General features: G+C 43.3%; 1 protein-coding gene across 1 annotated transcript in view; it reads left to right on the top strand.

Annotated features, from left to right (window-relative positions):
* The window catches only part of CDH13 (cadherin 13), a 1,022,168-nt gene that overhangs the window by 985,417 nt on the left and 23,492 nt on the right, over positions 1 to 13,259 (top strand). The window contains exon 11 of the mRNA XM_067721248.1: positions 5,515 to 5,657. Coding sequence (XP_067577349.1) covers positions 5,515 to 5,657 — 143 coding nt within the window. The remainder of the gene's footprint in view (positions 1 to 5,514; positions 5,658 to 13,259) is intronic.

Below are 13,259 nucleotides of genomic sequence, written 5' to 3' on the forward strand. Positions count from 1 at the left end.
TTCCCCTCTGCTTGGCAGGGAGGGCTCCATGCACACAGGGAAGGCTCCGTGCACACAGGGCTCACGCACGGAGGAGCAGGTCGGGGGTCGACAGTGTCTTCTGCAGGCTCAGAAGATTCACAGTAAACTTGAGCAAGGTCAGTATCCCGCTGGCTGGGGCCCCGCCCCTTTCTCTCCCACTAGTGAGAGCAGGTGGTGACTAAGAATGACTATCTTTTAGAACAAATGATTCTCAGACCTCAGTTACCAGTGATATCTCCACCGTAACTGAGTAGTTTGTCCCAGTGGTTTAGTCTCTAATTTGACTTAGGAGTTGTCAATATGAACCTTCCAACAAAAGAACAGTTTAAGACAATATTATTTGAGACTTTCTAGGGATGAAGATATTAAATTCACACACATGTGCTGTATTATATTAAACCTTTCTCAAGGGTGTGTGAAATTTTATAAACAGAAATAGAATTTTAAAAGAGTATTATATCAGCTTAATAGTTTGGGTATTTTTTTTTTTTTTAGGAAATGTTACTCTTGTGTAGATTCCAATGCCATGTTCCTGAGTTAACCCCCTAAATAAAACCCATCCACAGGACACAGTCCTAGGGTTTCCTTTCCGAGTTTAATCATTGTGGGTTGAGTGGTAGATCTCAAGCTTTAGTAAACCAGAACCACCTGGGGAACTTGGTAAAAGCAGAAAGGCCCCATCATACTCAGCAACCTGGTAACCCTGATACAAGCCAGATGTGGAGAGCTAATGGCATAGAAAAATTACCAACCCTCACAGTCTATTCTCAAGGCAAACAAAAATGCAGACTACATTCAGGAGACAGAGAATCTGTATTGGAACCACAGCTCTGCCACTTAAAAGCTACTGGCCCAGTCTGAGCCTTTGTTTCCTCATCTGTAGAATGGGGTAATAGTATCTACCTTCCAGGCTGATGGGGCGATGATACGTAATAACGTACACACATCGTGTGGCACCTCCTCGGTGATCAATGAATGTGTGTTTCCAGTTCTAGATACAACAGAAAGCAAATACTGAAAAATAGAAAAACATGATGTGTTATGTGAGGGAAACTGCCTTGGCCGCAGTCATCACCAGTGTAATTAAATAACTAATGTAAATTACTAATCAACATCCTCTCTGCCTGCCAGAGTGTAAGTTCCAACAAAACAGGAAATCCACTGCTGCCCCACCCAGCACCATACTCGGCACCTGGCACACGAGACACCCAGCAAATAGTTATTCAAAATGAGAGAGTGAACAGCATGGTCACTTTAAAAACATGCATGTGTTCGTGTGTGTATCTGTACATAGTATGGCCTCTAGACCAAATTTTAGTAATGCTTATTTCTGGAGGTAGATGAGGGTGCTTTTAACTTTCTTCTTTTTGCTTATCTATGTTGCCTGAGTTTTCTGCAATAAACACAAAAGACCTAATCTGCGTGTCATTGGGTATACGTGAGAGAGTGGAAGCCAGCCATCACCTCACCTACAGAACATGTTCCCTTATGATTTCTGGTGTCCTCAAGGGTTTGGATATGTGGTCTCTAGAATTAACATGGTTTTAGGAGAACCAGGAATTAAATGATTTCTAAAAAGAAGTAGAATTTCTTTTGCCTTTTTTTTTCTTTTTTTTTTATGCTGTACGCGGGCCTCTCACTGCCGTGGCCCCACCTGTTGCGGTAGCACAGGCTCCGGACGCGCAAGCCCAGCGGCCATGGCTCACGGGCCCAGCCGCTCCGCAGCACGCGGGATCCTCCCAGACCGGGGCACGAACCCGCATTCCCTGCATCGGCAGGCGGACTCTCAACCACTGCGCCACCAGGGAAGCCCAGAAATAGAATTTCTTTTGATCCATCAGTCTCCTTGTTCTGATCATGGAACGTGCAGAGAAGAGCCTGAAACTGCTGTCCCCAGAAAGGCCTGCTGGCAAGGTTGGCCCTTGGCTGATGCCTGGAAGGTTGGATTTCTGGAGGGTTCCCAGCACCCTAACTGGGAGGCGGGCTCACTGTGCCTGAACTCAGGCTTTGTGCCAAAAAATATGGTTTGTGCTGGACTCCTGCTTTCCTTCTGAAAGTCAGCCATTTTGCTCCCTGCCTGGTAGCCTCTTTGAGAGGTCTGTCCATGGGGCACCTCGGGACAAAATTCCTTTAGAATTCTGGGTCACCCAGGATCTGGGTCAGTCAAAGCATGTTGAAGAAGGCTTGTTCATTCATTCATTCATTCATCCAACAACTGAGTAGCTACTCAGTGTGTGCCAGGCACTCTTCTAGGTACCAGAGACACAGTCAAATGAGGTAGATGAAAGGCAGGTGGAGAGTTAGGCAAAGCCTTGGAGACATGGTCAGGAGTTTGGATTTTATTCTGTGCCCAGAGGGAAGTTGCTGGAGGATTCTGAGCAGGAACTTACATCATATGACATATACACTGAAAATGGTCAATTTTCAGTTGGCTGCTCTTTGAAGAATTGACTGTAGCAAGTAGAATGGAAGCAAGAACCAGGTGCACTAGAGTGGTCCAAGCAAAAGATAATCCCTAGTGATCTCACCTCCTACTTCCTGTGGCAGAGCAGAGATAATGGACTCACACCAAACGTCCCTTTGTCCACTGAAGGGTGGAAAGTGAGCTCCTTAGGTGTGGTTGTGCATTGCTTGTTGTCACAGTAGGGATCCGGGCAGCTCTTCCTGTCCACGTCTGCTGGTTGTGGCATCTCTCCGTCCCTGAGAAGCCCTTCCTGTTAGCAAGACTGCTTCCTTGGCTCTGGTTCCCCAGGAGCGGGAGAGAACGCTGTCCCCCAGATTTCTGCAGACGCTGTGATGGCCTGTGCTGTGTAACTGAGCTGGGATTCCGGAATCCACTGGTCCCTCAGTCTCTTGTGTATGTTTTGTCAGGAGATTTGAAATATGCCCTTTCCTTTGTACTCAGAGCCATAGCTACATGAGCTATTTCAAAACATTGTATTTCCTTCTGCTGGGAGTTCTTTCTAGTTCTGTTTTTAAATAAAATGGTTGATTTGAATCACCCAAGCAGATATTTCATCTAACACAGGGGGCCTGTTGGGCTGGAATTAAGTGAGGAGCTGATTATACACCTGCTGTTTCCTTTCTTCCCTGTGGTTTTACAGGGTTGTTTGCTTCCTTCAGTAGGAATAGAAAATCACTCTGTATCTCCCCTTTCTTCTTTTCATTTTCCAGGCTCTCATAATCTTTCCCATCCTTACTGACTCCGCTTTGAGAATGAGCTGCGCTTAGGCTCGTATGTTGGTCTAAAAATACCAACCCTCCCTATAATCCATGCCATCACACGGGATATTTCTGATGGTTTCCCCCCATGAGAGCTGGGCCCCTGGCTTGGAAGTCCTTCCAGGTCAATACCAGGCCCGGGCCTCTGGCCTGGGAGCTTCCTTCCCTGCTCTGCCAGGGCCCTGCGGACAGTAAACCCACTTCCCAGGAGGGAAGCAGGCCCGGACCGTGGTGAGGTGCCCCCCTTGCCGCCTCCCCACTGCTCTGATCTACTAATCAGCCTGCCCTGTGTCTTTCGACGCTGACACCTGGAAGAGGTCGAGCTTTGGCCAGCACGCCAGCAGCTCCTGTGAAGCTACATACAGACTGAAATGAGTCTTGTTTTTCATTTGATTTTTCTTCCCCTGTAACAAGCGAAGTTCACATTACAGATAAATTGCCGGGAAATTCCAATTTAATAAGGCATATGCATTTTTCAGGCCCAGAAGCACAGAAAATATCTTGCACGCCAGTATTTTTGCACCAAAGTTTTATTAAAAAGACACCTTTGAAAATGCAGAAACTTACAGAGTGCCTGGCCAGTCGGTCCAAAGGGCTGATTTGACACAAGGGCTCATAGGCCAGGAGGTTGGAAGGGCAGGTCGGTTGATAGGTGTTGAGCTGTTTTCCCCTCTCGGGTAAAAAGCTCCAGGGTTGGGGAGGATCACACCTACTTCCAGGGGCTTCCATGCAGCTCTTAGTTTGGAGGGCGTGGGCATGGTGAAACCCAGCACTAGGCACTTGGGAATTCTCAGTAAATGGAATGACCCCGTCCTCCTCTCTCCGTGGCTGTGGTTCTGAGGAGACGCAGGAAGATGGGCATCAAGGAGATCTGTGGCACGGGCAGACCTCCCTAAGGTCTCCGATTGGAAGAGGCACCAAACAAAATACATCAACTAATAGAGGGAAACAAAGGACCCAGCAAAAATGCAATTAAATAGGACAACGATGGAGACCTGATTATTATTTTTATTATTTTATTTTTTTTAAGGGCAGTTATTTCCTTCTGCCTCATTTATTTGTTTATTTACTTATTTATTTATTTTTGCTGTGTTGCGTGTTCGTTTCTGTACGAGGGCTTTCTCTAGTTGTGGCAAGCGGGGGCCACTCTCCATCGCGGTGCGCGGGCCTCTCACTATCGCGGCCTCTCTTGTTGCGGAGCACAGGCTCCAGACGCGCAGGCTCAGTAGCTGTGGCTCACGAGCCTAGTTGCTCCGCGGCATGTGGGATCCTCCCAGACCAGGGCTCCAACCCGGGTCCCCTGCATCGGCAGGCAGATTCTCAACCACTGCGCCACCAGGGAAGCCCCCTGACCTGATTTTTGTTTTGTTTTGGTTTTTTTGTTTTTTTGCGGTACGCGGGCCTCTCACTGTTGTGACCTCTCCCGTTGCAGAGCACAGGCTCCAGACGCGCAGGCTCAGCGGCCATGGCTCACGGGCCCAGCCGCTCCGCGGCATGTGGGATCTTCCCGGACTGGGGCACGAACCCGTGTCCCCTGCATCGGCAGGCGGACTCTCAAAAACATTCACTCAGCAACTATCTATTGAGTGTTGTATATGTGCTAAGTAATGTTCTAGGAGCTGGGGTCATGACAGTGAACAGATATCCTTGCTCTTGTGGAACTTACATTTTTAGCGATATCTCTGTTCCATATGTTAATTCATATTCTTCTCTTTTCCTGACGTGTCTGTCCTCTCATTCTCTGACAATATCCCCCCATTCCTTCTGTCTTAGTTCAGATACCGCATCCTCTGTGAGGACCCCGGGGTTGCCCTCCATCAGAGATAATTACTCCTTCCTCCAGGTGTCCATGTGCCTTGCCTGTACCTTCATGACAGTGCTTCTCCTGCCTAGTCTGCATACCAGATACATCCAAGATGTAAAAGCAGAAAAAAAAAAAAAAAAAAAAAGCTGGACTTGGACTCAGGAGACAGGCTATGAACTCTGCCTCTATGAGAGCTCGGCAGATAAGAGCTCCTTCCTCCCAGGCTTGTCATGAGGAATAAAGGAGGTGCATGTACAAAATATTTAAAACAGAAAAGGCCCAGAGTTAATTAATGGTCGGTCATTACTTTCTGAATGAACAACTGTGCTATAATGATGTTTGTGGATTTGTATTAAGAATTATCTGGCAGCTACCCTGGGAGCTTGTGCCCAGTACTCCTTGAATATTTCTTGAATCTATTTTGAATGTAATCTGACGTCGTTTGGGGATTTTTTTTTTTCTTTCAGGTATTCTGTTTACAAGGACCCAGCAGGCTGGCTGAATATCAACCCCATCAACGGGACTGTTGACACCACTGCTGTGCTGGACCGCGAGTCCCCATTCGTCCATAACAGCGTGTACACTGCCCTCTTCCTGGCAATCGACAGTGGTGAGTAATTTTTTAAATGCCAATAAGTGAATACTTTTCAGTTTTAAATATATTTTTACATTTCTTCTGATATACCTAAAGGTGTGCTTGGGAAGAATTAAATGTGGGCGGGGGGCAGGGAAAGCAAATGTGTAAACACACGTGAGTCAGTAAAATCCCAAGTCCTGGAATTCCTGGGTCTTTGTCTAGTTAAGGGTCAGAGCAGTGAGCTCTCTGTGCTCCGTCTCAAGTAGGCGCCAAGGCTAGGAAGCCACATTGATGTCCTTCATCTTGGTGTCATGTTGTCATCTACAAGGAGGGTTTTTTTTACCTAATGCAAGTTGAAAGGAAGTCCCAGAGGACATCACCGACCCTGACAATTGAATTGTTCCCTCAGCTTTTTTCCTTTTATGATATGCGCCATGGAAAGACATCAGGTCCCCTCAGCTGGTAGCTTCATAAGCGCGGAACAATTGCTGTTCGTTCAAAAGCTAATAATGCAGTATCCACAACTCAGACTCTGTTCCAGACACTGGGGATACAGTCATGAACAAACAAAAATCACTGTCCTCGTGCAGCTGACACAGTCATGGAGGACGGAAGGAAACTGAGTAAAATACATACTATTCAGAAGAAAAAGAAAGTATACTATTTATGTATGAAACAGGAAAAAGATAGCAAATGAAAGGATGCTACAGTTTGAACCAGACAGCCATGAGAGGCTCACTGAGGAAGTGACATTGAGCAAAAACATGAAGAAAGTGGGGATGGGGCCCCTGAAGCAATCTAAGGGAGGAGCAAGGAGGCTGGGGGCTGGAGCAGAGAGGGCAGTGGTACATGAAGGGGATGGGGATGCAGATCATGTAGGGTCACGTGGGCCTCTGTACAACCCTTGGCTTCTACTTTATGTTGAAATGGGTTACCATAGCCAAGTTCTGAGTACAGTTCAAAGTGCCATGATCATTCTGCTCTGTTGAGATCAGACATAGGAGACAAGGACAGAAGTAGGGACACCTCTTAGGAGACTGAGGGCAACCTGGGAAAGATGGTGGCTTGGACCGGTAATAGAGTAGGGGATGAGAAGAGATCAGATTCTGGAGATCCTCTATATATTTCAGACACAGAGCTAACAGGATTTGCCATTGGCTGAGATGGGGGGAGTCAGAGTCGGTTTCTGGGTATGTTAAGCTAAGATGTCTACTGTGTCAATCACACAAGAAGTTTTGCTCTCCCTGTAATTCCTAAAAGTCAGCTGTTCATAGCTGAAGATTCGGTTTTGAGTCCTATATATATATCAAAATGAATATTTTTATAGGGTTCTTTATATGTGCCTTCATTACCCAATAACGGGTGAACTAAGAATTCTCAGAGGCTGGGTACTTACACAAAACCAAGTAGGAGAGCACGTGTCTAAGAAGTGAGTGATCAGTGTGGCACCCAGTAGGCAGAGCGGGTTTCACAGTAAAGTCAACCTTTGAGTCTGGCCTTGAAAGGCAGGATTTGGATAAATGGCAGGGTCAGGAGGTCGGGGTGCCTGAGGGCATAGAGCAGAGGAGTCAAAATTAAAAGGGAGTGTGGCATGGGAGGTAAGAAAAGGAAAGAGAAGGGTTACATCCACTGTGAGTACATACGTAGAAACCTATTTGGATGTGTACCGGAAAGTCATATCTTCAAGACATCTCAAAATCTGGGCAAGTCATCTGATAGAGCAGGCACCCAAAGGATCCCGTAAGTTCTTGAGGAGGAAACTGACATGATGAAATAGCACATGGACATTCATCAACAGAGAGCTGGACCAGACACTGTGCTTGGTCCTGGAGACTCAAAGATGAATAATAATAATAACTTTGTCCTTGTGCTCAGTGAGCTAAACGAGTTACTTGGCAAGTTAGGCCAGCAAACAGAAGGTGGCAATACACTGTCACAACTGTCCTACTGGAACTAAGCCCAGAGGAGCCCCTCATCCAGCCTCAGAGGTGGTCACGGGGAGCTTCTTGGTTGAGGGGATCTCTAAACCGAGTGATGAAGGATAGGTTGGGAAAAGGGAAGGCATTCTACTAGAAGCCTGAAAGAAGGTGGTTATGTGAGACACGTAAACATTGGTGGGCATTACTGGAGGCTCCATATTTACAGAGATAAGGTTACTAGGTCTTGTGTGGAGTGCCCAGCTCTTATCACAGTGCCTGACTTAGAGCAGGCGCTCATGTATATGTGGAATAGATCATAAAATAGATCATGAAACGCTCCATATGCTATGCGAAGGAGTTTGATTTGGTTACCAAACTCCTCGAGAATAAACGCTGTACTTTAGAAAGACAACCCCCGTGGCGGTGTAGAAAATCAGTCAGATCATGATGCGACATGAGGCAAGGAGGCATTAGAAAGCTGTGCAGAAATCAAGGTAAGAGAAGCAGTGGGAGTCGTTTGGGTGGAGTGAGTCTGGAGCTGGGAAACATTGTAAGACATAGCAGGTATCTGAGTTGAAGGGGTCAAGGTATGCCTGTTGGCAACAGAAACAAACTAGAAAGGATGAATCTAGAAAACATTTGGATGGAGAAAACAAGGCTTTGAAAACAACCCATACTCAATATGAAAGAGAGAATGGCAATACGAAAATTTCTAGTGAGAAATCTAGTCCATTAATAGAAATGGAACTGGTTTCAAAGGCTTGTTCCCATGTTGTACTTATGGGGTGGATGTTGAGATGATCCCATGAGACACTGCAACGTGGGCCTGAAATAGAGGCCAGGAGGTTTTATTCAGGGAGTCACAATGCAAGAGATTGTCGCCATCAGAACAGATAAGTTTTGTGGAAGGAATAGGTCTAGACAGGAGTGCTAAGGGCATCAACAGTGGAGGACAAAAAGCCAAGAATTTTAAAATGCTTTTCAAACAAAAAGTATCAATTATAGATCAGCTAAAGTAATGATTTCAGAGTTCTCTACTACGTAAAAGTATCTGTACTTGTAGAGAAAATTCTCAGCTAAGAACACCATGAAGGAAGTTTGAAACCCAGCAAATAGTTTAGTTACCATTGCCTTATAAAATATTTTATGCAGTTATTCATCCAAAAAACTAAAAATGAAATACACTTTAATTTTTGCCGGAAACAGGAGTCTTCTCTCCAGGTGTGACAGGGCAAGCTGCTCATAGATTCTGAGGCTCAGTTTCTATAATACTTGTACAAAATGAGGAAGATAATTTCTACTTACGAGGTTGTAGTGAGAAAATGAAGTGCTGTGCCCTCTACACTCTCCATCAAAAGCAATATTAAATGTTCAGTAAATGTCAGTCCCACCCCAATGGGGTTATAGACAGGAAAGAATACAGCCGAGAATGGTCCTCAAGAAATAATGCAGTTTGAAATCTATTTCTTATCTAACTCTGTTAATGCTAATATCAGACAAGGAAATCCAAATCTGATGTCACAGATGTTTCCAAAGGATAGAAATGTCCCTGAAGATGGAATGATAAATAAAAAACAAGTTGGCATTACTATATAGAACCATCATTAGAGATGATAATCTTGAATAAGGCCCAAAAGACTTAGCGCAAAGAGAATAAATTTTCAAAGACCTCATAAATCAGAGTAACTTTTGTTTAAAGGCTCGTTTTTGTCACTCACTGAAAACTTATCTCTAGATATTATGGTTAACCAGGAAAAAACAACAGTAAGTGCTGTTAGATCAAAGTTAATAGTACTAACTGATGGCTCAATGTTATACAAAGTAAGCATTTGAGTTTATTAATTTTATAGAAATTCAATGTATTTGATGGAATGAAAGAATAAGGAATTATTGTCATACAACACGAGGGAAACTAAAGCAAAATAAATTGATTTTCTCTAAACAAGGAGTCAACTCAGGAATTTATGCCAAAACATGTCAATAAAATATATGGCCATGGGAACTTTATTGTAGGTTGTAGTAGACCAATGTCCCCACTGCAAAAACTAGAAAAATGTGGATACATTACAAAAGTCTTAATTGTAAAGGCATCAGAGAGCTGCAGAAGCAATGAAGCCTAACTCAACTAAAAACTAAAATAGGAAAGAAGAAAGAACCATTCTAAAAAGAGTGTAGGGCCACCAGCCATTTTTTTTCTCTCTGGGGCTGTTTTAGATTCTGGGTGAGGAACAGGCCTGACCCAGGCAGGGCCCAGGATGGAAAGAAAGAAATGAGAAACACTTGTAACGGTCATGTGGCTGGTGTGACAGAGGGCTCTTAAGCACATGGTTATAGGTAAATGCCTTTTAAAGGGCAGAATAATATCTCCTGGGGTCTCACTGAAACAAAGACCTAACAAAGCAAACAAACTTACCTCAAACACACAACCATTCTCTCTTTAAGACATTTGCCAGATTTTGAAGGTATGAGGGATTGGAGGATGGGATGGCTGATGCTGTAGACTGAATGTTTGTGTCTCCCCCAAAATTCACATGTTGAAATCTAATCCCCAGTGTGCTGGTATTTGGAGGTAGGGCCTTTGGGAGGTCCATGGGGATGGAAGCCTTCATGAACGGGATTAATTCCCTTATAGAAGAGATCCCAGAGACTTCCTTCACCACGTGAGGACACAGCACAAAGACTATATTGAAAACTACAAAACACTACTAAGAGTTTTTAATCCTGTGTAAATAGAGACCTATACCATATCCATGGATTAGGAGACTCAATGCTATTAAAATGTCAGTTCTCTCCAAATGGACCTAAAGGATTCAATGCAATACCAAGCAATATCCCAGGTTTTTGTTTTGAGAAGAAGGGGAAGAAACAGATTATAAAATTCATATGGAAATACAAGGGACTAAAAATAGCCAAGGAAATCTTGAAGAATAAGTTGGAAGACTGACACTACCATATATCCAGACCTATTAGAAAACTATAATAATTCAGGGACTTCCCTGGTGCTGCAGTGGTTAAGAATCCACCTGTCAGTGCAGGGGACACGGGTTCAAGCCCTGGTCCGGGAAGATCCCGCATGCTGCGGAGCAACTAAGGCCATGCGCCACAACTACTGAAGTCCACACGCCTAGAACCCATGCTCCGCAACAAGAGAAGCCACTGCAATGAGAAGCCTACGCACCGCAACAAAGAGCAGCCCCCGGTTGCCGCAACTAGAGAAAGCCTGCATGCAACAACAGAGACCCAACACAGCCAAAAATATTGAATAAATAAACAATTTTTTTAAAAAAAGAAAACTATAATAATTCAAACTGTGTGGTGTTTGCTCAAAGATAGAAAAAACTGACCAATGAAATAGAATAGGGAGTTCAGAAACAGATCCACACATATACAGTCCCTGATTATGACAAGGACAACATGGTAGTGCAGATGAGAAAGCATGGTCTTTTCGATAAATAGTGCTGGGTTTCACACATATGGAAAGAATTATCCTGACCCCTCTCTTATACCATATATAATAACCAATTCTAAATATGTTACAGGTCAAAATATGGAAGGTAAAATAATACATCTTTTAGAGAAAAACATATTAGAACATATTGATGTCCTTGGCATAGGCAAAGTTTTTTTAAACAGGACACAAAAGTACTAATGACAAAAGGGAAAAAATGATATATTATATTAAAATTAAGAACTTCAGTTCATCAGATTATACCATCAAGAATGTAAAAAGGTAACCCACAAAGTAGGAGGTATTTATATTATAAAGGAATCCTACAATCTATATGCAAAAGGCACCACTCAAAGAGGAATGGGTAAGGGACTTGAACAGGTATTCACAACAGAGGATATACAAATGCCAATAAACATATGAAGAGATGCTCAACTTCATTCATCAAGGAAATAAAAAGTAAACTATCCAAATACAAACTAAAATACAAATTGATCAAGGAAATGCAATGAAATTCAATACTCAGCACACCTTCAAAATGACTGAAGTGAAAAGATGGAAGATGCCAAGTGTCGGCAAGGATATGAAATCATTAGAACTCTCATATCCAGCTGCGAGAAGTGTAAACTGGTACAACCACTCTGGAAACTGCAAGTATCAACTAAGGGTGAACATATGCATCCCCTATGATCCAGGAATTACGTGCCTAGCTGTACATCCAACGGAAATGTGTGTATCTGTTCACCAGAACCCCTATGCCAGAATGTAAATAACAGCACTATTCATGATAGCTCAAAACTGGAGACTGTCCAAATGCCCAACAAAAGTAGAATAAATAAATGGTGGAACATTCACACAGCTGGGTCTGTACAGCGCTGAGAATGAATGATGTGCAGCTATTCACAGCAACACGAATGAATGTTGCAAACATAACATTGAGCAAAAAGAAGGCTGAAGCAGAAGATCGCACATGGAATGTTTCCATTTATATGAAGGTCAAACGGGCGAAACTAATCCATGCTTCCAGATTACGTTGTGGAAGGGCTCTTTTTTTAACTGAAGTATAGTTGATACACAATGTTGTAAATAACTATATATATAGCTATAAAAGAATATATATATTCTTTTTCAGAGTCTTTTCCCTTATAGGTCATTTCAAAATATTAAGTGTAGTTCCCTGTGTTATATAGTAAGTCCTTGTTGTTTATGTATTTCATATATGATAGTGTCTATCTGTTAATCCCAAACTCCTCATTTATCCCTCCCCTTGCTTTCCCCTTTCGTAACCATAAGTTTGTTTTCGATATCTGTAAACCTCTTTCTGTTTTGTAAATAAGTTCATTTGTATCATTTTTTAAAATTAGATTCCACATATGATGTTTGTCTTTCTCTGTCTGACTTCACTTAGTATGGTAATCTCTAGGTCCATTCACGTTGCTGCAAATGGCATTATTTCATTCCTTTTTATGGCTGAGTAATACTCCTTTGTAAATATGTACCACATCTTTCTTATCCATTCATCTGTTGATGGACGTTTAGGTTGCTTCCATGTCCTGGCCACTGTAAATAGTGCTGCAATGAACATTGGGGTGCCATGTGTCTTTTCAGATTATGGTTTTCTCCAGATATATGCCTACAGTAACTCTATTTTTAGCGTTTTAAGGAACTGTGGAGGAGTTTCTTGATCTTGTATATACTGGGCTAACTACATGGGTGTGTTCAGATTGTGAAGTTTCTTCAAGCTGTGTATTTGTGGCAACATGAAAGTTTCTATATTTCAATACAACTTAAGAAAAAATATATATATAGCTACACAGAGAGCGTGTCCCTGGTCCACTGTGCCTTCCCCAGGAGGCTGTGACCATTCATGTGCTCTCTAAGTATCTGTTACCCTAAAGCTAGACTCTCAGCATCTTGTCATTCTAAGGAAGGACAATCCCCAGCTGCTGGGGGTGGGCGGGTGGCAAAACTGCCAGCAGGGGTGAATGACAGGATGTCTGCAGAGAGAACAAGGTGAAGCATGCGCTCTGCAGTCCCTGCAACACTTGGCAAAAAGCGAAGTGACCCCATCATAGCTGCTACACACGGCTCTACTCATTCAGTTCAGAACAGTGGTGAGGCAGCACAGAAAGAGAATATACTTTTTAGGTACCTCTTAGAGACTAGAAACTGTGATATCAGAATGGAGGAATGTAAAAAAATAGTCAGATACAGGGCTGGAAATCTGTTCTGAGTTAATAGAAATTAAAAATTCTTTGGACCTGTTTG

This window comes from Pseudorca crassidens, chromosome 20 (genome assembly GCF_039906515.1).
Source record: "Pseudorca crassidens isolate mPseCra1 chromosome 20, mPseCra1.hap1, whole genome shotgun sequence".
In the NCBI taxonomy this organism is placed as follows: Eukaryota; Metazoa; Chordata; class Mammalia; order Artiodactyla; family Delphinidae; genus Pseudorca; species Pseudorca crassidens.